The 23,937-nt window shown below is 41.1% G+C and overlaps 1 protein-coding gene across 7 annotated transcripts in view; it reads left to right on the top strand.

Annotated features, from left to right (window-relative positions):
* The window catches only part of Ube2w (ubiquitin conjugating enzyme E2 W), a 58,201-nt gene that overhangs the window by 9,638 nt on the left and 24,626 nt on the right, over positions 1–23,937 (top strand). For all 7 annotated transcript variants that reach the window (XR_003836462.2, XM_085835785.1, XM_029476454.2 and 4 more), the window contains exons 2-3: positions 10,386–10,477; positions 14,399–14,501. Coding sequence is in view for 6 of the 7 variants with exons in the window: in XM_085835785.1 (XP_085691911.1) it covers positions 10,386–10,477; positions 14,399–14,501 (195 nt within the window). In the remaining variant the exon portion in view is untranslated. The remainder of the gene's footprint in view (positions 1–10,385; positions 10,478–14,398; positions 14,502–23,937) is intronic.

Raw genomic sequence — 23,937 nt, 5'->3', positions numbered from 1 at the left:
TTTTTTTTTTTTTTTTTTTTTTGGTTTTTCAAGACAGGGTTTCTCTGTGTAGCCCTGGCTGTCCTGGAACTCACTCTGTAGACCAGGCTGGCCTCGAACTCAGAAATTCACCCGCCTCTGCCTCCCGAGTGCTGGGATATACACCATCTCTTGCTTGTTTAAACTTAATACAATGTAATGGTATGTGCCAGTATACTCTGTGTGTGTGTGTGTGTGTGAATGATGGCAAAAATATGTTCAGTACAGGTATAGGCGCCCCCCCCCTCCCCCCCCCCCCCCCCCCCCCCGCCGCTAATCCCCACCTCACCACTCTGTAGCCAAACAGATACATAGGGTTTCATTCTCTAGCCCAGACTGGCCTTGAACTCACTATGTAATTCAGGCTAGCCAGTCCTCTTGCCTTTGCCTCCACCTCCTCATACCTGGCTGCCCCCAGATCTTTTGCATCCAAAGTTGGTTAATCTGAAACTCTGGGGCCCCTAATAAGGAACTCTTGGATACTGACATTTTACATATTTTTTGTATAAGTTACAGTACCACACTATGCAACTGCTTTTACCCAGGCAACTGCTCTAGTTCATATTTTTGTAAGCAGTTTATATACATTCTGGCTAATAGTGATGTGAGTGTTTATCTTAGTGTATAGTGGCATCTCATTGTGATTTTTAAATTTATATTTATCAATGATTAATGATGTTGAACATCTTTTCTTTTTTATATTGACCATTTGAATGATTTCTTTGGAGAAGCATCTGTTCAAATTCATTTTCATTTAAGAAATTAAATTTTTTATTGTTTAGTTATAAGAGGTTTTATTAAATTGTTTACTTATTTTTTTTTCACAAAGGATTTTACAGTTTTATATTTTCTTAGCTGACCTGGAATTTGCTATGTAGACCTGGGTTGCCTTCTTCCTTCTCTCTCTCTCTCTCTCTCTCTCTTTTAATTTATTTATTTTTAGTGCATTGCTGTTTTGCCTGCATGTATGTCCGTTTGAAGGTGTGAGATCCTATAGAATTAGAGTTACAGGCAACTATGAACTGGGAATTGAACCTGAGTCCCCTGAAAGAGCAGCCAGTGCTCTTAACCACTGGACCATCTCTCCAGCTTCTTCCTCTTCCTCTTCCTCTTAAATGCTGGGATTGAAGACGGCTGGAGGTGGCTCACACATTTAATTCCATCCATCAGGAGGTTGAGGCAGGCAGATCTCTGAGTTCAAGGCTAGCCTGATCTTTGAACCACTGGGATTGAAGGTGTGGGTCACCACCCAATTATGTACACACGTGCAGTTGACTAGAAGCCTGAAGAGAGTATGTTGGATCCCTTGGAGCTGGAGTTACAGGCCATGTGAGTCACCAGAAATGGTGTTTAAGACCCAAACTAGAGTCCTCAACCAGCACTCTTAGCCATGGGAAGAGTTTGTATATGTTCAACATGTGTAGGCGAGGCTGGCCTTTAAACTCACTCATCAGCCTGCCCTGCCTCACAAAGGCTGGGATTAGAGCTGAGTGTCTCCACCCATGGCTGCATCTGTATTTTCTAAGTACTAGAATTGTAGCTCATACATTTAGGTCTTTGATTAATAAAATTCCTTTTTGTGTATGGTGTATGTAGTGTTTACATAGCAGCTACTTTTCCTTCTGAAGTTAAATATTTCCAGGCTGAAAGTCCCATCAGGTTTGATAGTCTCAAACTGATAAATGGAGAGCTGTCTGCAGAGTTTATTGTAGCTCTACTGAAAATTGCCTTTAATCCCAACAAACTGTTGCTGAGACGTATGTGTTTCTGTGTTGATCTTCATTATAACTAAAAGAGGTGTACTGGCATTAGACTTTTAAAAATGCCACAGGACAGCCGGGTGGTGGTGGCGCACACTTTAATCCCAGCACTTGGGAGGCAAAGGCAGGCAAATTTCTGAGTTTGAGGCCAGCCTGGTCTACAAAGTGAGTTCCAGGACAGCCAGGGCTATACAGAGAAACCCTGTCTCAAAAAACCAAAAAGAAAAAAAAAAAAAAAAAGGGCCATATCACAGACATCTTACAGGTCAACTGTTCCAGGTATAAATGTAACCTTTTCTTTAAACTGTAGCTACATTTTACAAATGACTTTATAAAATATGTTTTCAGTTGTGAAAATAAAATGTGGAAATTAAGCTTACTTTGTACATTAAGGAGAGAATCTGATAGGAAATTAGGTATACTGGACTTTGAGAAGGGTCTTCATTATTACAAACTGTATTTGAATTCATCTGCTTGTTTATATTTCTCTGAAATCCTGAATCAATTGTGAAAGTGTTTTGAAGTCATATTTGCAAAGCAATAAGCACACACTGAAGGTCAGACAAGGCACTGTTGTGCTGACTGCAAGCAGATGTCATTTCTGGGCTTCACTTTGACGTCCTGAGTTTTTCATTTTTGTTCTTTTTTTCAGTGTTTAAAATTATCTGTAAGCCTAGTATTAAAGTGCTATTTAGAGGTCCTGAGTTTATGAATGCTATCATGTGCTTTAGAGAAAATGCTTGTGTCAGATAAGATTCACTGAAGCATAAATTACAGTACTGTGGCTGTGAATTTGATGTTAATGAGTTAATGTATAGTAAATAAGTGACATTGATTGATTGATTGTGGTTTGGGGGCCCAGGGTAGGGCCTCATGCATCCTAGACAATTGCTCTACTGATGAACTATATGTTCAGCTCAGTGAGGAATCTTTAAAAAGAAACACACATAAAAAAGGTTTATTAGTGCGTAACTGAGATTGTGGTAAGAGGTGCACAGAAGCCTCTGTGTCATCTGAAGCAGTAAGCTCTGTGTTCACCCGTGAACTCAGCGCTTGCTTAGATACAAGCTACTGCGAATACTGCAAATTGACTGTTTTTGCTTTCAGTCCATCTTGATTTGGAAGTGTAAGGCAGATTAGCACTGGTAAATGTGCTACTGCATCCATGTACCTAGTTTCTACTCTCTCTTGCTGTTTAGTGACTTTCTCTGTTTGGCATTTGCTGAGGTTTGGTTTGGTTTTTCAAGTTGGCCCACACAATTAAAACCAGCTGTTTTCAACTTTGACCTCATATTGAAGTCAGCTGGGAAACTTACAAGTCCCCAGATTATGATTTAATTGTCCTGGCATGCATTTTGGAATTTCTCTTGACTCCTTAGGTAATTCTTTTTCCTTTGTTAAGGTTTATAATTATTTGATGTGTTTGGGTGTTTTGCCTGCATGTAATTGTGTGCCCCATTTGTGTACATTGCCTGAGAAGTACCGAAGAGGGCATTGGATCTCCTGGAACTAGAGTTAAAGACAGTTGTGAGCTGCCATGTGGGTGTTGGGAGTGGAGCCCAGGCCCTCTGGAAGAGCAGCCAGTGCTCTTAACTACTGATCCACCTCTCCAGCCCCTCCATAGGTGATTCTGTTTAAACCTGTGTCTTTGCGTACATAGTAAGGATTAGATGAACACTGTAAACTGGATTAGTTGTCATGCATCTTTTTGTTTCCCGTGTAGTGTTTAGGAGACCTAAGACATTTTTAAGGTTTAATCCTCTGGAAGGCCTAAAGAATCAAATTTAAAACTATAGAAATGATTATGTATTTCCTGTTTTTCTACACAATTGTAGTTCTATTAAAGGATTATATTTCTTATTCAAATATAAGATAGCCTTAGTACTTTTCTCAAAATATTTTGCTTAATGGCTATTTTTCTGTGAGCAGACACAATTCTGAAATGAAGTTTCATTGTGGAGCAGAATTTGAGTTCAGATGAAGTGACTGAGTGTTTGAGATAGGCTGTTAGGAGCTGATGGTTCATTATTATCAATTGTGTATGCCTAGATGAATTCATAAGGTATTTATTTTCATATAATTCATAAGGTATTTAAATTTTTTTTAAGACAGGATTTCTCTGTGTAGTCCTGGAACTTATTCTATAGACCAGGCTGGCCTCAAACTCAGATATCCCCCTGCCTCTCTGCCTTCTGAATGCTGGGATTAAAGGTGTGTGCCACAACCACCCATATAAGGTATTTATTTTATTTAATTTGTCCCAACCGCCCTTTCCATGTATCTATGTCTACCATGTGTATGCAGGTTACTGGGAAGACCAGTACAGACTTCAGATCCTTTGGAGCAGGAGCTATAGTCAGTTCTGAGCTGCCCAGCAGGGATGCTAGGAACCAAACTGGTCCCTCTGGAAAACCAGCAAGAACTCAGGGCTGAGCTTGTGTCTCCAGATGCAGTTTCTGGGTTTTTGTATCATGTAACTTACTTGGACTGTCCTAAAAGTCACTGTGTGGTAGAACTCCTCCTGTCTCTCCCTCCCAAGAACTGGGACCTTAGATGTGTACCACTATGCCTGGCTATGTGTTATTTAAAAAAAAAAAAAAAATATATATATATCATTTTAAAATGTATTTTTATTCAAGTCATCCCCCCCCCCCCCGTCTTTTTCCTTCTGTGCCCCTACCTGTATGCACATAGGTCTGTGAGGCCTTGCACTTGGATATGGGCAATCTACTACTAGCTACAGCAACAGAGAAACGTGATTTTCCCTCCCTCAGCAGCCATCTACTGCTAGGAAATGGGGCCTCCCGTACTCTTCTGTATCCATTCTGGAATGTTGGCTGGCTTGACCTTGGGAAGGTCTTGTGCAGTCATAGCTGCTGTGAATTTGTGTCACATCCGGAAGACAGGAATTCAGAGTGTTTCTCCTCATTCTCTGGCTCCTGCATTTCTTTTTATCCCCTTGTGTGGAGTTCCATGAGCCTTGAGGGACAGTCACTCTCTCAGCACTTTGACCAGTGATGCATGTCTGTGTTAATTGCTGCCACTGCAAAGTGGCGTTTCTCTGACCAGGGTTGACAGTTACAGAGTGAATTGCTAGCACAGTGACTGTGATGTCGAAAGTGATGTTCTTAGGTCTCTCTGGCCTGCAGGCCCCTGTGGTGCTTGTGTTGGGAAGTGGGGAGAGAGTCATTGATTTTTGCAGCCTGGGTGTCCTGGGATTTTGGGTTTAGGAAGGGGACATTGTAACATTTCTCTTGGTTGGTAGTTCCCTTAGACATCTGCACCCTCTGTAGCCGTCTTTGTAATTTCTTGGTTTATTTACTGTTTGTTTGTTTGTTTGTTTTTACATTATTAATCTGTAGTGTTGAATAGGAATGAAAATGAACCTATGGTCCTATATTTATTTATTACAACTTTGTGAGGCAGTTTGGATACCTACTAGAGCATCTTTTTGAATCCTGGTATCTTTTTTTTTTTTAATTAGGTATTTTCCTCATTTACATTTCCAGTGCTATCCCAAAAGTCCCCCATACTCTTCCCCCACTCCCCTACCCACCCACTCCCACTTTTTGGCCCTGGCATTCCCGTGTACTTGGGCATATAAAGTTGGCAAGTCCAATGGGCCTCTCTTTCCAGTGATGGCCGACTAGGCCATCTTTTGATACATATGCAGCTAGAGTCAAGAGCTCTGGGGTACTGGCTAGTTCATATTGTTGTTCCACCTATACCTGGGGTCTTTTGAGACAGACATTAAAGATAAGTTTTAAAATGGAACATAATTCGATTCTGCTTATTACAAAAAAACCTTTTTATTGACTCTTTGAATTTCATGTTAAGTATCACAATCCTACTCCACTCCCTGTCTCTCCATATCTGCCCTCTGCCTTTGCAACTCCCTCCTCCAAAAGAAAACAAAATAAAAATAAAAATTAAACAACAACAAGAACACCACCGCAGCCATTGAAACTAGTGTATGACAGAGTAAGTATAGCCTCCTGCCCCACAGCTTTACTTGTGACTCTGTGGCTTCTGCTACACTGTCAGTACTGGGTCCTCACTGGAACTCCGCTCAGGTGTCCTGCTGTTGCCCTGTGTCATGGAGACAATGCCACTTTGGATCTATAGGACTGGCCCTTTCATGAACTCTAGCAGTTCATAGATGGGGTAGATGTTGGGTTAGCAAACTCTTAACTCTGGGCCTGAGTGGTAACCGAGTTGGTTAGCCTGTCAGCTCTTCTGAGCTTCTTCCATCAGGACCAGCTTTACTGCTTTGCCCAGGTGAGCGTCAGGATTGGCTTTCCCATGTTCATGCCACCAGGACAGGATCTCCGCAGCAGGGTGGGCCATCTCTCCCTTGCCCATGCCCTGGCTCTCAGAGTCAACTATCCTGTGCCCACACCACCAGGGCCAGCTCTACAGTGCTGCCTAGGTGAGGTGTGGTGGCCACTCTCCCAAATGCTGCATCTGGTTAGGGGCAGACCTAGCTCCCACACACTCATGCTCTCATGTCTACTCACCCAAGTCAATGCCACCAGGGCCAGCTTTGTGCTGCCCTTGGATGTCAACATGGCCCTAGGCAGCATCCCAGACCAGGGATGTCCACATGGCCTTTGGTAGTGACATGGGCCATGAACCCAGACATAACTGTTGTGGGAGTCTGTGTTGGGCAGGACATTACCATGGCCTCAGGTGGCATAGCAGGCTGATTCTCACCACCCTCACATCTCTAGATCCATTTCACTTCATTGTACACACACCTTTCTGCTTTCTCTCTCCTATCTCTCTAAGTGGTATCTGGGCCTCTGAGTGCCCTTCAGCCTGTGCTTGTAGTAGGGGGTGTGGGAGTCCTCTGGGTGTTCTCCACCTCTGCCCATACTGTAGAAACATTTCATGCTGCCCAATAGATTTGCTTGTTTGCTTATTTCATTTTTATGTGTATGAGGGTTTGCATTTGTGTATCTATGTGCAAACCTACTACTGATGTAGCTGGAGAAAGAATGAAAATCTTTGTTTCAGGCTTTTCCTTCCCTTAAAGAGGAAAACGTAGTAACAAGTAACAGAAGTTACGGTCTATAGAAGGTGTACTCAGAATTCAGTTGATGGAATCTGTTTCATTTGTATTGTTTGGCTAAAATAAGTTAAATTACTTCATTGCTAAGCTATTACTAAGAGTCGTTTCTTAATAATCTTAGATGGAATTGGAGAAAACATTGTTGGTTGCCTTTAATATTTTTATAGTACTGGGACTTGAACTCAGGACCTCACTAATACTAGGTAAACAATTTAATACCAAGCTACACCCACTGCCAGTCTTTTAATTTGCACAATTGCACTAGCAACCATTGTTACATAATGGCACCCCCACCACAGTTTCCTCTCTCTCCCTCCCTCCACACTCTTTTGTTTTTGTTTTAAGGTAGGGTCTTTCTTACTCTGTAATCCTGGCTGGCTTGGAACTAGCTGTGTAAACCAGGCGCAAACTCATTGAGGTCAGCTTCTGAATTGCTGTGATTAAAGGCATAGACCACCATGCCCAACTATTCTATTCCTTCATTTTGAGTATCCTTTCTCTTGTTTGTATTTCTTTTTACCTCCAGTGAGAATTTCCACACTTCAGAATAGTTTCCCAACAAAACTAACAGTAAAAACAAAAAAGTACCTTTTCAAGGTTTCAGTGAGATTAAAAACCTTACAAGATGTAAAGCCTACCATAGAACTCTTTGTTTTATTGAATATTTGCTGTCTCTTCCCAGTTGAAAGTAAGTAAAGGATTTTATCAGTCTCGACAAGTGATGTATTATTGTAACCATTGTCAGTTAAGAACTTAATCTTCTGGTTTTGTGCTTTAGATTTAACACATGTTGGTACATATGAGAATGAATTAATGTGGGTCTGGAGAGATGTCTCAGTAGTTAAGACTACTTGCTGATCTTTCACAGGACCAGAGTTAGGATGGCCTAACTCTAACAGGCACTTCGGATAGCTCACAAGTGCCTGTAAGTCCAGCTCCAGGAAATCTGACATATTCTGGCCTTTGTGGTCATCAGCATGCATATAAGCATACTCACAGCAGACATATAAATACATATACATATAAATAACAAGCGAGTCTTTAGAAAAGTGGATTAATATAAAAGGGGAGTCACTTTAGAAAAGAAAGAACTTTTTATGCGTAGTTTAGAACTGGGAATATTTTTCTTGATGTAGTCTCCAATCTTCTAAACAGTAATGTTTGTGCTAAATAACTGTAGGTTATTGAAGGACTCATCATCCCATGATGTTAGACAACAAAAAACTCAAGTTAGTATCTATACATTGGGAAAAGTGATCAGAAACCAAAGAGGCAAAGACAGCATTTACTGTAGTAAAATACAGTCTGACAACGCTGTTGCACAGAGTGTGGTTAGACATAATCTTTTCTGTACTTTTCCGTTGATGAAAATGGAGTGTTTGTAACTTCTTCAGACTTGACAAATTACTAACAGTAAACATATGGCAATTTAAAAAAACAAAAGCAAGAATGTCAGGCTGTGAGAGTGAGTCCGATGAATTTATGAACCTCACCAATACCAGCAGTCACGAGAGACCCAGCACGTTGCGGGTGCAGTGTTAGTTTCAGAAAGAGTGCTTCTGTGTTTATGTTTAACACCGGATTCTTAAACACTTAGTCTCATATTTATAAGCTAGTCTCCTTTCCTGACTGTGCTAGGACTGCATGTAGTGTATTCAGATTTGTCATATCACTGAGTTTGTTTGAATGGCACTGGAACAGGACTGATGAGGTTGCAGTAGCTTCTCTGTTTTAGTAAAGTCGTCCAGATACGGAGAATTTCCACAGTGCTGTTCCTCAAAATGTGCTCACTTGAAGAAGGCTTCTCTGACTTACTCCAGGGAGGGGCCCCTTACTTGTGACTATCTCTCTCTGTTCCTCTCTCCTTCCCTCCATCTGCCCCTACCCCCACCCCCCTTTCTCCAAGATAGTATCTCAGTATGTAGTCCAGGCTGACTGCAAATTTGTAATTCTACCTTAGGTTCCCGAGTTCTGGAATGGAGTATCTTACTACACTAGACTGAGAGACTATTTTTAAGCAGATAAGCCATTTAGGTTATAAATAAATATTTATATTTGTTCATTTTAAAACAATAAAAACAAAAAAAATAAAAACAAAACAATAAAAACAGACAGATGTCGGGCGTGGTGGCGCATGCCTTTAATCCCAGCACTCGGGAGGCAGAGGCAGGCGGATTTCTGAGTTCGAGGCCAGCCTGGTCTACAAAGTGAGGTCCAGGACAGCCAGGGCTATACAGAGAAACCCTGTCTCAGGATTAGAAGATAGTAAGACAGCTCAGCGGGTAAAGGTGTTTGGTCACCAAGCTTTGACAATCTGCATTCAGTCCCCAAGACCCTACATGGTGGAAGAAGGAATGACTCTCTCACGAGTGCCCTCTATCACATATGTGCACCCACACATGTATTTAAATAAATAAAATGAGTAATGTTGGGCTGAAGAGATGGGCCAGTAGTTTAAGAGCACTTGCTGGTCTTCCAGAGAACTAGAGTTAGAATTCCAGTTCTAGTAAAATAATAAAATGTGATTTAAAAGGATCTTTATCATCTTGCATACAATTTTACTACCTTAGTTATGTTTTTTGTAGTTTTGGGGATTAAGCACAGAGCCTTGCACATACCAGCCGAGTATTCTTAACCACAGAGGCACACTCCCAGTTCTGCTGTGTTGTAAATGGGAAAGGAATGTCTGCTGCTGATAACTCGGGGAAGAGGTCAACACTGGAAGTTGTGCAAGTAAAAGCACAGAATATAAAGCCAATTAGAAAGCTAGTATGGGGAAGAAAACCCAACAACCTTATAATGTACAGTGAAAAATGTTTAAAGTGAATCATGTTCAAATAATCCTATTTAAGAAGATAAGTACAGAATTAGGCTATGAGTTGAATTTAAATTGTTTTTCAGGAGCCTTTTGTGGAATGGATTACTTTCATAATTCTCCTGTTTCCACGGTTACAGAATACTATGGTAGTTATTTGAAAGCAAAGGAAGACTACTGAATAGCCCATCTCTAGCCCATGCTGAAGCCCTGTGGTATCAGTGAAATAGCTGTGAAGAAAGCCCATACCTGGGCTGGTGAGATGGCTCAGCAGTTAAGGGCACTGACTGCTCTTCCAGAGGTCCTAAGTTCAAATCCCAGCAACCAAATGGTGGCTCACAACCACCCGTAATGAGATCTGACACCCTCTTCTGGTGTGTCTGAAGACAGCTACAGTGTACTTACATATAACAATAAATAAATCGAGAGAGAGAGAGAGAGAGAGAGAGAGAGAGAGAGAGAGAGAGAGAGAAAAAGCAAGTGAGCGAGCAAGCGAGCATACCTGACTGCCCTTCATAGCAGCAGGGTAGGATTGGAACACTGACATTGCTTGTGAATTTTATGGCAGACCATAGTTAAGGATTAAGCATAAACATTCTGTAGAGTTTCCAGGAGCTTGTGAAGAAAGAGGTTCAAGCATTGGAAAGAAATTTAATCACCTATTTTAGACTGTATAGAGGAAAGCTATTAAAGAGTATAAATTACTATTGATATTTTCTAGAAACGACTACAAAAAGAACTGTTGGCTTTGCAGAATGACCCACCTCCTGGAATGACTTTAAATGAAAAGAGTGTTCAGAATTCAATCACGCAGTGAGTATTTGATTCTCAAAGGTATTCTGGGGTTGTACAAGTAACTGTGGTTTTCATATTTCATCGCATTCTGTTATACCTTTAATATAATAAAAAATCTTATTCCATATATCTGCATATTCATTTTTTAACCTTACTGTGTCAGCATAGACTTATTGTAATGTAATTTTTTTCTTTTTTTTTAAGATTTATTTACTTATTTTATGTATGTGAGTACAGTGTAGCTGTCTTCAGACACACCAGAAGAGGTATGTCAGATCTCATTACGGATGGTTGTGAGCTACCATGTGGTTGCTGGGATTTGAACTCATGACCTTTGGAAGAGCAGTCAGTGCTCTTAACCTCTGAGCCATCTCTCCAGCCCTGTAATGTAATTTATAAAGCTTCCTTTTGTTCTTAAAACAATCTTTGTGTGTTTTTCATGTTCCTTATGCATATATGTATCTATATATGTATGTGTTTATTTTTGTTGTGACTCTGGGCTAGCCTTAGTCTCGAGAATACTGGCATCACAGGTAGGTATGTGCCACCACATCTGGCTCTTAGGTCTTGAACATTTGCTCTGCATTCAGACTGCAGCACTATGAATCCCATCCTTTAGACATAGTAAGTCAAATATTCATGCTGTACTAAAGAATGAGCGAAGATAAATTCCTAGCACAATAGGATAGTTACCTAGCAGAGATCATACTTTTTTCTTCTTCTTAAACTTCTCTAGTTAAAAGTGTGAGTTAAAACTGTGTCTACAGTAGAGAAGGATGACACAGTGAAATGCTATCATTTTATAGTCTGTAGTTTGTAAAGTGGAGATTTGGTTTAGTCATAATTATCTTTGAGAATTGTGAAAACAGGCCGTATTGGCTGGGTACAGTGGTACACACCCGTCGTCCTCACTTCCTGGGAGGTTGATGTAGGAGGAGGGACCCAAAAGCTCATGACTACTCTGGAAAACTTGGTGATGCCCTAGAGGATGACAGCGTCTGCCTGCTGCTTGTCTTAGTCACAAACCCAGCTCTTCTCTGCAATAGAGTACATAGCTATTTCTTTATTAGAAGTGAAGATGTGGGAAAAAATGCCAAATTACCTTTTAAAAAAAGTAATAGTTATAGGAGTTCAAAAGTAGAGACTCTTTGGAGAAAGATAAGCTGACTTCCCATTACATCCTTACTCCAAGGCACATACTCAACGATTGCAATGATGGCACAGTCTGTGGGACTGGGACTGCTGAGAAACTTAGCTGCTAAGGGTGTTTGCCGCACAGGCCTGGGGATGTGAGTTTGATCTTCAGAACCTATGTAAAGGTAGAAGGTGAGAAACAGCTTCAAAAGCTGTCCCCTGACCATCGCTACACACCTTGGCATGCATACCTATGCTCACACACGGTACACATGCACACTGATTATTAGTAATGCTGGAAAATTGTGAAATTTAAGTGTGCACATAATAAAAGTACTGTATTTCTTGTCCTCAGTGATGTAGTAAACTGCAAAATGATAAGAATAAAATACACCCCAAGAAGTATAACAGTTGTTATTGCTGAGTATTTTTATTTTATATCTTTTTAAAATTCAGTAAGCATGCATTACTTTGTTAATTAGCAAAGTTTAAAAAATTATTGCACATAGTATTAGAAATCGTATCTTTGCCCTATTTCATGCAAATATGTGTTTGCTGTTATTTAAACTCTGCTTTGTATGTCACAAGTAAATTGATGTTTGTCAATCCTAAACTTTGCTACATTAAGAAATAGGGAGCACTAGGAAGCCCTGTTTCATTGAATTATCTCTCTGGGTAGTACATGTGAGCCAATGGGAGAGATGAGTTTTGAAGCTAAGAAAGACCTAGTTTTTGTTTTAAATAATTTATTTTTATTTTATGTGCATTGGTGTTTTCCTTGCATATATGTCTATGTGAGGATGTTGGAGCCTCTGGAACTGGAGTTAGTTAGTTGTGAGCTATCATGTGGGTGCTTGGAATTGAACCTGGGTCCTCTGCAAGAATAGCCAGTGCTCTCAGCCACTGAGCCACTTCTTCAGCCTCTTGTTTTGTTTTATAAGAAGAGTGTGTGTGCACACGAGCACATGCATAGAGCTGTGTATTGAACCCAGGTCTCTTCAGCATGCCTTGCAAGGACTTGACCACTGACCTGTATGCCCCCACAGTTTTCTTGCTTTCTAGACAGCTTTGTGCTGTATTTAATTTACTGTGTACTAGCTCTTGCATGAGGATTTTTGTTGTTGTTGTTGTTTTTTACATATGTAGTACCATTTCCCTCTTCCAGCCGTATCCTTCTTACATCTGAGGTACTCAGCATACATTCTGAAAATGAATTGTTATGTTTTTAAGGGTTTCTGTACTTTATTTCTTTCACAGACTTAAGTCCAGCCCATGTTACTATTTTATATACATTTCTAGTTTTGTTTCATGTGAGACATGAGTACAACCTTATCCCGGTATACTCTCTGTATATATACCCGGTCTTTCTCTGATTTTCCTGGATAGGTAGATGAGTGGGTGATGCTTAGTATTGATGGCAGTACTGGGCACCACACTCAGGGCCTTGATGAGTGCTTTACTGATGTGCCGAGGTACAGCCTCAACCTCAGTTATCCTGTATTCAAATAAGCACATTTTTGTACTTGAGAAGTATGAGGTTAAAGGATTTGGCCAGCTACAATAATTATACATGACAGCTATAATTAAAGACTCATTCCTAATGATTTCCATTCACGTCTAAATGGTATCTATCCTATCTGTTTTATCTTCTGTCCCCTCTTCTAATGACTAGAGATTGTTACAGAGTAACAATGAAACAAGCTCACATAAATGCCATAGGAATCTTTGGGTGCTTAATTAAAGCCCTGAAAGTGAGCTAGCAAGGAAAGGCAGGAGAGACCCTTGCTTAAAACCTCCAGAGATTGTGGACAGGGATCCATGCACTCTGATTAGGAGGTGAGTTTGTCAGCTATAGTCCCCTAGAGGCTCTGTTGATAGCACTTTCTCCCATTGCTTCCAACAGGACGATGGCTAATAAACTTGATACTGTCTAAAAGGTTTTCATTACTATAGAAAGTAGTCTTTTGAAAGAAAATAAGACTGTGTGATGAAGAGCCCAGTATGGACCCTGATAGTAGCATATGTTGGAGCTTTTGTTTGTTTGTTATTTGTAGTTTGTTTCAGATCTGACTTACAAGTCTGGTTCTGACCTTGACCTAATTTCTTTAATCTAGAGTGTCCCAGAAGGATAGGAAGGAGGTTATTACTATGGGGTTAGAGAGATAGCTCAGCAGTTAAGAGGGTGTGTATCATCCTGATCCTAGTACACACACACACACCAAACAGACAGACAAACAACCCTGCTCTGCAGGCCAGAAAGATTAAAACAAAACACAAGGTAGCGACCTGTGTTCAATATCTGAACCCACATAGAGGTGGAAGGAAAGGGTCAAAAGCTGTATGTTGTATGCTGTGGTTGTAAGTGCTCCACCCCATACAACAATAATGCATTTACCCAGTCATACATAGTATACACAATAATGATACATTTGAAAGTTCTCTACAAAGAGAAAAATGCAGTATGAGAGTTGCTGAGTGAAGTGCAGCACTACCCTCTGGTTGCTCTGCCCAGTGCCCGGCAGCACAGTGTTCTCTTTTCCCCTTCATTTCAATCCTTTTTTTTTTTCTTTTAAAGATTTATTTACTTATTTATTTATTACATGTAAGTACACTGTAGCTGTCATCCAGAAGAGGGCATCAGATCTCATTACAGATGGTTTTGAGCCACCATGTGGTTGCTGGGATTAGAACTCAGGACCTTCAGAAGAGCAGTCAGTGCCTGTAACCGCTGAGCCATCTCTCCAGCCCTCAATCCTTTTTATTTAAGTTTTAAATCTGTTTCCTTTTTTCTTTTTCCTGTCTTAGGTGGATCGTAGACATGGAAGGTGCACCAGGAACCTTATATGAAGGGGAAAAATTTCAACTTTTGTTTAAATTTAGTAGTCGATACCCTTTTGACTCTCCTCAGGTAACCTTGCATGTACCATTGTGTTTTTAGACTATAGCAAAACACTAAATTGGTTATTTTTGTCTAGCTAAACCTATATCACAAACCCAATATAAATATGTAGATAGAACTATCTTTACATAAGTCAGGATTATGCAAATTTTATTGGGACAGAGGCTTTTCTGCTGTCATGCTACCAGGAGCTTCAAGTGGTTTGTCATCCATGGGTTACATGAGCAATGGGGAAGGTTACCATTTGTGATAACTGCAGGGACTCTCTTCTAGAACCACTGACCACACCGATAAAGGCTCTTTTAGGACTGTCTTTGGTTTTCTATTGATGTGTTTTCTTTGCAGTCTTTAAAAACAAGTGTGTGTTTACAGATGTCAAATACATGAAGTCACCTGAAATCTGATCATTATGGTTTGAAGCAAACACAGTTTAGTTAATAGTTTAATACTTAGACAGGAAAAATGCCAGTAGTGGAAGGAATTAAGAACAAACCTTTCTTGGGGAGGGGCTTTGTGTGCTAGTGTTTCTGCCTACATGTCCGTCTGTGCACCACATGTGTGCCTGATGTCCTGCGAGGGCCGAAGACGATGTTGGATGTGAGCAGCCATGTGAGTGCTGAAATTGAACCTGGGTTCTCTAGAGAACAAGTGCCGCTAACAGTTGGGCTCTCTCCAGCCCCAGGGGATGTTTTTAAGAGGTATTTAACTAGTAAATAATTAATTGGATGTTAGAGAGGGGGAGATTCTGGAATGATCTCCAGGCTCCTGACTTGTAAGAAGGGAGTTACTTGAATTATTTATTCTCCATAAATTATAAGATTTCACATTTTAAGCTTTGTGAGGTGTGTTGTTAAAATGAAACCCTGCCAACCCTCTGTGTTACTGCTAAGTAATTAAGTCTCCTGGAAAGTAAACCCAGTACCTAAAATTCAACTTGGTATATGATTATAAATGTGCTATTTTGAGTAAAGTCATATTTCATTGTTACCTTCAAAATAATATTCTAAATTTACCTTAAGTATTTTTTGGCCACAAGAGAAAAAAAAGGACATTAGTTATTGCATTATGCTATAAAGGGAATTGTATAAAGAGGTAGGATTAACTAAATACTGACTCCTTGAATTACAAAGTTGTCATGAACGAAAAGTTAAGCCTTAAGGCTCCTTTGACCATTTTTATAGAACTGTAAAGTGAAGGGGATGTGCTGCCATGACCTGGGCATTATAAAAGGCATCTGCTAATCTCAAGCACAGTCCTCTCCCTCCTCACGAAGAATATGAATAAGAGGATTTACTTTGTCTAATATCTGAGATCCTTCACCTTTGTGCCCTTAGCTGTTTCTACCTGTACTGGCTGGTTTTGTGTGTCAGCTTGACACAGGCTGGCGTTATCACAGAGAAAGGAGCTTCAGTTGAGGAAATGCCTCCATGAGATCCAGCTGTGGGGCATTTTCTCAATTAGTGATCAAGGGGGAAAGGCCCCTTGTGGTCGGACCATCTCTGGGCTGGTAGTCTTGGTTCTATAAGAGAGCAGGCTGAGCAAGCCAGGGGAAGCAAGCCAGTAGAGAACATCCCTCTATGGCCTCTGCATCAGCTCCTGCTTCCTGACCTGCTTGAGTTCCAGTCCTGACTTTCTTTGGTGATGAACAGGAAAGTGGGAAGTGTAAGCTGAATAAACCCTTTCCTCCCCAATTTACTTTTTGTTCATGATGTTTGTGCAGGGATAGAAACCCTAACTAAGACACTGCCTTCAACTTAGTGGGGATTCTGGAAGGAACAGATTTTTTTTTTTTAATCATAGGAATACAGTATTTCTATAAACATAAAACTAAGTCAAAAAGCATTCTGCAAGTTCTGTCTTTTAGTCTTTTATTCAAAATCAGATATCAAATTTAAATATTTCCAAATCACCATTTATAATAAACTTATTCTCTTCTTCCTTTTCTTCCTGCTCCTTTGATTTTTAATAACTTCAGATTTATTATTCAGCAGTATTTCATTCTTTAATATTAAGATACATTAAACAGCTGATTCAGATCACTGCTGTGGGTACATACCCTTCTAAAATTTCATAAGTCTTTTGGACACCAATGTTTTTCCTCCCCCAAGAAAGTGAGTGTTTCTCTGTGTAGCCCTGGCTTTTCTGGAACTCACTATGCAGACCGTGTTGGCCTTGCAACTCACAGAGATCTGTCTGCCTCTACCTCCTGAGTGCTGGGATTAAGGGCGTGTGCCACTAAGCCCTAATGACATTTCAGATTAAATGCATCCAAACTTAATCGTTTCCAGTAATGAAATTCTTCTATATGTTGGGTTTCTGTTTACCTTCTGTTTTGTTTTAAATTGTCTGCTTTCAGTATTCCTAGATACAGTTTTTCAGTCTTTTTGCAATCTTTAAGTCAGTCCATTTCTCTTATCTTAGGATCTGGACTGTAGAACAAGGAATTATCTTCCAACTGGGCTGTTTCAATAGGATAATGTTTCATTCGTTTATACTTGTGTTATATACCTTTTCACAGTGCTAGAATCAAAACCTTATACTTGCTCCCTTTCCACCCCCCACTCTCTATGTATATATATATGTCCCACGCCCTCCCATACCCCTGCCCTATTTTTGCCTTTCTTAGTAAAATCTGTGAATGATTATTTTCCTGTGGAAGCAAGTCTTTACCTTGGGTATAAAGTCCCTTTATGGACATGTTAAAACTTAACCATTTCTTACACAGATACCTCCCTGCATTCTACTGTGTAGTAATGTTTATGTATCATATTTCATCATTTAATTTCCATTCTGATTTTGTCACCTAATAGTTTTTAATAAAGTAGTTATGAGATATAGACTCAGGTTTTCATTTTCTAAATGAAGCAGTCAAAGCTTGTAGAAAGGCCTTCTTCATGGTTTGATTACTAATTGGAGCAGTCAGGAGTCAGTCATTCCTCCCTCCCCCTTCTATCCCCCCCCCTCCTCCCTTCCCCTCTTCCCCCTCTCTGCCATACTGCCAAGTAGATACGTTACTAGCATGGGAAAGGTCTCTGCTCATCCTTACAGTAACCTCTAGGAAAGTAAAAGATTATGTGTGGAATCTAAAAGGCCTGAGGACAATTACTCTATCCTTTTGGAATGCTAGTATTACTTTTTAACATCTTATTTTGTAATGTATCCATCTATGCTGCACAAGTTGCACATTCTAATTTATTTTGGTTAAGAAAATTAAGACTACTCTTAAGAGCAGGGATTTCTTAATTATTAAAATCACTATTAATCACATCATCCGTATAGCTTTAAATGTAATGGGTCTAATAAGATTTGTGTACATGTAAAGGAACATGGTTGAAAACCTGTGAGGTCAGTTCCCCAATTACAAGGTAGTTTGAAGCAACAGAAACATTGGCAGTTGTTGGATACTAACTAGTCTTTCATCTTCCTACAGAACAAGCAATGTTGAGTATATGACTTCTTAGAAAACCAGAATATTAGGAGTGTCCCTGGAGTAGACCAGTCTCGTTGTGAAATGCCCACTACTGAATCTGTAACGCATACAGGCCATTCCACACTTGTATAGCTTTCTATGTTTTCCTCTTATTCATGATTAGCTTCTCACTTCTTCCCATTTTGCTATGAAAAGAGCTATCTGCCTACAGAATGATGTTTGGCTTGATTTGACACTAAGTGTTTTTCAGTTAGTATAGGAATGAGTTGGGGTACCATGCCATCATCATTCCCACCAACACACAGTTAATGCCAGCAGCTTTCCTCACACAGGGAATGTCTGTCTGGGTAAACTTGGTATTTGTTTATGCTGAGTTACTTGTAAATGGCTGCTTAATTCAGTGTGTCTAGAGCATTTATGTTATGCCAAACACTTGTCTTTATATGAAGAAGTAGAAGAGTACGGAGAGACTAAAAAGGCAGTAGGTTGCCTTTAAAGGACTTTTATCTGCTACAGCTTGAGTATATAACATGGAATCAGATCTGTTTGGCTCAGATTGTAGAGTTTCAATGGGGCACTGTTTACCTTAGCACCAGCACTCGGAACATTGAATATTACTTGAGCAGAGAGTTCTAGACTAACCTGGACAACAAAACAAGATCCATGTCTCAAAAAAGGCAAAAGAAAAGGCTGGGAGAATGGTTTCTGAAGTAGAGTGTTGCTCTACAGTTAGGAAGAATTGATTTTAATCCCAAGCAACAGCTAAAAGCCAGGTTTGCAGTGCCCCTGTTATTCTAGAACTGGGGAGGCAGAGGCAGGATGCTCCCTGGGATTGCTGACCACACAGTTAACAAACTGAATCAAGGAATACTAGATCCCCTCCTCCTCATGTCTACACACACTGATCCCCTCCTCATGTCCGCACACACTGATCCCCTCCTCATGTCCACACACACTGATCCCCTCCTCATGTCCACACACACTGATCCCCTCCTCATGTCCACACACACTGATCCCCTCCTCATGTCTACACACACTGATCCCCTCCTCATGTCTACACACACTGATCCCCTCCTCCTCATGTCCACACACACTGATCCCCTCCTCATGTCCGCACACACTGATCCCCTCCTCCTCATGTCCACACACACTGATCCCCTCCTCCTCATGTCTGCACACACTGATCCCCTCCTCATGTCCACACACACTGATCCCCTCCTCATGTCTACACACACTGATCCCCTCCTCCTCATGTCCACACACACTGATCCCCTCCTCATGTCTACACACACTGATCCCCTCCTCATGTCTACACACACTGATCCCCTCCTCATGTCCACACACACTGATCCCCTCCTCATGTCTACACACACTGATCTCCTCCTCATGTCTACACACACTGATCCCCTCCTCATGTCCACACACACTGATCCCCTCCTCATGTCTACACACACTGATCCCCTCCTCATGTCTACACACACTGATCCCCTCCTCATGTCCACACACACTGATCCCCTCCTCATGTCTACACACACTGATCTCCTCCTCATGTCTACACACACTGATCCCCTCCTCATGTCCACACACACTGATCCCCTCCTCATGTCTACACACACTGATCCCCTCCTCATGTCTACACACACTGATCCCCTCCTCCTCATGTCCACACACACTGATCCCCTCCTCATGTCCGCACACACTGATCCCCTCCTCCTCATGTCCACACACACTGATCCCCTCCTCCTCATGTCTGCACACACTGATCCCCTCCTCATGTCCACACACACTGATCCCCTCCTCATGTCTACACACACTGATCCCCTCCTCCTCATGTCCACACACACTGATCCCCTCCTCATGTCTACACACACTGATCCCCTCCTCATGTCTACACACACTGATCCCCTCCTCATGTCCACACACACTGATCCCCTCCTCATGTCTACACACACTGATCTCCTCCTCATGTCTACACACACTGATCCCCTCCTCATGTCCACACACACTGATCCCCTCCTCCTCATGTCCACACACACTGATCCTCTCCTCATGTCTACACACACTGATCCCCTCCTCCTCATGTCCACACACACTGATCCCCTCCTCATGTCTGCACACACTGATCCCCTCCTCATGTCTACACACACTGATCCCCTCCCCTCATGTCCGCACACACTGATCCCCTCCCCTCATGTCCGCACACACTGATCCCCTCCTCATGTCTACACACACTGATCCCCTCCTCATGTCCGCACACACTGATCCCCTCCTCATGTCCGCACACACTGATCCTCTCCTCATGTCCACACACACTGATCCCCTCCTCCTCATGTCCACACACACTGATCCCCTCCTCCTCATGTCCACACACACTGATCCTCTCCTCATGTCTACACACACTGATCCCCTCCTCCTCATGTCCACACACACTGATCCCCTCCTCATGTCTGCACACACTGATCCCCTCCTCATGTCTACACACACTGATCCCCTCCCCTCATGTCCGCACACACTGATCCCCTCCCCTCATGTCCGCACACACTGATCCCCTCCTCATGTCTACACACACTGATCCCCTCCTCATGTCTACACACACTGATCCCCTCCTCATGTCCGCACACACTGATCCCCTCCTCATGTCCACACATGCACATAATCCAAACAAATATTTTTAAATTGAGAAAGGAATCACAAGAATTTTATGATAGGCAGCAAAGAAAATTTTTGTGTATGTAGATTTTGCATTCTCTTGGGAAAAGATATAAGCAGTAAATTAAATAGCAGTTCAAGAGAAATGGGGCAGGGAAGTGTTCAGTAGATCTCCAATTCAAGAAGTAGGCCAATAGGTGACAGATGGGAACTCGTGGAACTACAAAGCTTATTTATAGCAAAGTAAAATGACAGCTCACAGAATGGGAGAAAAATACTTACACACTCTACTTTTGATAGAATATAATAGAGATATAGAAACAACTCAAAATATATAATAAGAAATTAGATAGTCCAATCAGATGAAACGCAAATGACCAGTGAACATTGGGAAAATATTCAGTTTTCTAACCTTAGAGAAATACAAATCAAAACTACCCTAAGATGCTCTATTACCAGAGAGTCAGGAGGACAAATAACAAACGCTGGTAAGGATATGAACAGGAAAGAACCTTTTATAGATAGGTTTATTGCCTATACTTTTGCCCTGTACAGAATCATATCAAAATTAAGAGAAAGAATGTAGCAGTTAACAAATGGGGATACCTGGTCAGAGGTGATGGTGACTTGTAGCATAAGTACTCCTTAGAAACGTGAACACAGCTTGCACCTTTTTAGAGATTGAATCAATCAACAGTTGTTGTTGCTAAAATAACAGGCCTTTGAATAAAGGGCTCAAAAACTTCATGAAGGACAGTGAAACATAATGGAGAGCAGTAGCTTATTTAGAGTAGGCTAACAGGCAGAAAGAGTCCTACTTGAACTGGTGGTGGAAGTGGTCTTGAGGTAGTAAAGGGTTCAAGTGGAAAGTAGAGGGCAGGGCCGGAAAGGACCCAGCCTCTGAGATCTGGCAGTGTACGCTCTTGAACATCCCTGGTTCAAAGCACTGGAGAGCCATAGGCATGAGCGTGGATGTTTAGGGTCTGATGAAAGATTCTGCAGTATGAAGGAGGTGACTGTTTCATAGGCTTTAGGAGTTGTGGTCAGACCATAAGCACTGATGTTCTCAAAGCTCAGTGTCCTGACTCCTGCTGCGTCCCCATTCTGCCTGCCATAGTCTCTCAAAGAAACGCCTGAGATGCTTACTTTGTCTTGGTTATACTTGCTTTAAACTTTTCAAATGTACTTTTTGCTGAAAAGTTATCTTAACACTTAATTTCTCTTAGAAATTGTAGGGGCGATGCTCATCTTCGAGGGAGAGTCACTATCCCTTCCCAGTTCTGAAGCCATTCTGAAGGTTTGGAAGTGCTAGGGCAACAGGACAGCCTCCTGGCATCCTTCCCACCTTTTCTCTTCCCTTTACCCAGACCCTCCCCTTCTCCTGCCCCATGCAGATCTAGAGCCTGTTTGTTGGTACCCTTCTCGTCCTTCTTCAGACCTGCTAAGATGCTCTTTTTACATAGTAATGGCCACATTCCCCAAGTGCTTACACTTTGTTAAGAAAGAACAGCACTGAGATGCTAGAATGACTGAGGAGTGTGGACATTAATGAATGACAACGGGATAGTGAACTTTCCAGTTTACCTTCCTTTGTTTCTAGGAAGTTTGTCTGTGGCAGCTGGAGAGGTGTTTCAGTGCTTAAGTGCACTGGATGCTCTTGCAGAGGACCTGGGCTCCACGCTAAGCAACTACCTAGTGAGTCACATCTGTCAGGAAATCCAGTCCCAGGAGACCCAGCAACCTCTTCTGGCCTTCACAGGCAGTGTCTACATATGGTACACAGACAGACGTACATGCAGACAAAACACCATACCCAGAAAATAAAAATAAATACGCATACACACACAAACAAACACATAAAGAACTTTGTGTACATGGTGATGATAATCATGGAAAAGTGGAAAACTATTACCATAGGTGCTAATGAGATAATGTTGGTATGCTAACAGGAGAACTCTGCATTGAAAACTCATGACATTTCAATTCCCAGTTATTTTGTACTATTTTTAAAATGTAATTACATCACATGTTCCCTTTCTTTTTCCTTCCTTCATCTCCTCCCATGCCCCCCTTGCATCTTTTTCTCAAATTTGTGCCCTCTTTTTCTCCTGTCTGTTTGTTTGTCACACACAGACACACACACACACACACTCTCCTAAATACAACCTAATTGCTCTGTAATTTTACCTCTATGTTTATGATCTTCCTAGCTATTTTGTAGGTTATTATTAATCCTAACTTTGCTATATCATGTTACACTTCTAAATTTTCTTTATTTACTTTTGGTTGTTTGAGACATGGCCTCTTCTTGTCACAGACATAAGCATTCATTCCTAAAAAACCAAATATACCTGTGTGTTACCTCTATTTATATGACCTCACTTTTGTCAGTTATTAATCCTAACTTTTCTATATCAGATATTACACTTTTATGTTTTATGTACTTTTTAATATTGTTGCTTGAGACCTGGCATTATGTATCCTAGGCTGGCCTTGAAGTTGTTCTCTGTCCCCAGGGAGGATCTGGAGCATCACTCTTCCTGGTTCTCCTCACTCCCGTGTGCTAGGATTACAGGTGTCGGCCACCAGCCTGCTTATGCTGTCCACAGGAGAAAATCTTACGTTGTCCCTGACAGGAAGCGTTAGTACCTAAATGACTGATAGTCGTGTTTTTATAATTACAACTTGGCGTTTGGTTGACTTTCACAGGTGAACCATCACTGAGCTGCCCTTCCTGTAGATTTTGTTTTGTTCATGTGTGTATACTGTTTGGATCTAACTTGACATATATTAGGTAATATTTTTCTTTTTCAAGCTGCTCATGAAACACTGTTGTATCTTCTTTGTAAATAAGTGCAGTGAGGTCTTTAATTATTGTACTTGATCTTGGGAAATTTTTGAATTTTATAAATGAAAATTACCTGAACTTCGTCCCTTTTTTCTTAGTAATAATGTCAAGACTTTAGTAAACTGTAAACTTACTGCAGTATATAGTTAAATGTCTAGTTGTAGTTGTTTTAGATTATTATAGATATTGGTAGCTGTCAGATCAACCTGTTGTTAGAGTCTGTCAGATTTGAGTAATGGAGTCAGGTACTTTTAAATCTGCTGTAGAAGAAATGCTTATGTCCAGAGGTTCGTGACCAGCCTAGGTGACAGGGAGATCTCATGGCCTCTTTTTTCCCCCTAACCTGAGTGGTAATTGTTGATAGTCTGTGTAGGTTTTCATGACTCTGTCTTTCAGTTTGGATTTCAGTCGGGTCTATATTTGTAATACTCAAATTATTCCAAGATTGGCCTGATTAAATTTTTAGACTGGATGTGAACTAGGTATATATGCTTCCAAAATTATCTTGAGGATACTTA

This window comes from Mus caroli, unplaced genomic scaffold (assembly GCF_978045245.1).
Source record: "Mus caroli unplaced genomic scaffold, Mus_caroli_1 scaffold_1, whole genome shotgun sequence".
NCBI classification, from domain to species: Eukaryota; Metazoa; Chordata; class Mammalia; order Rodentia; family Muridae; genus Mus; species Mus caroli.
The sequence above is the reverse complement of the archived record's forward strand: the minus strand, read 5'-3'. Positions and strand labels throughout refer to the sequence as shown.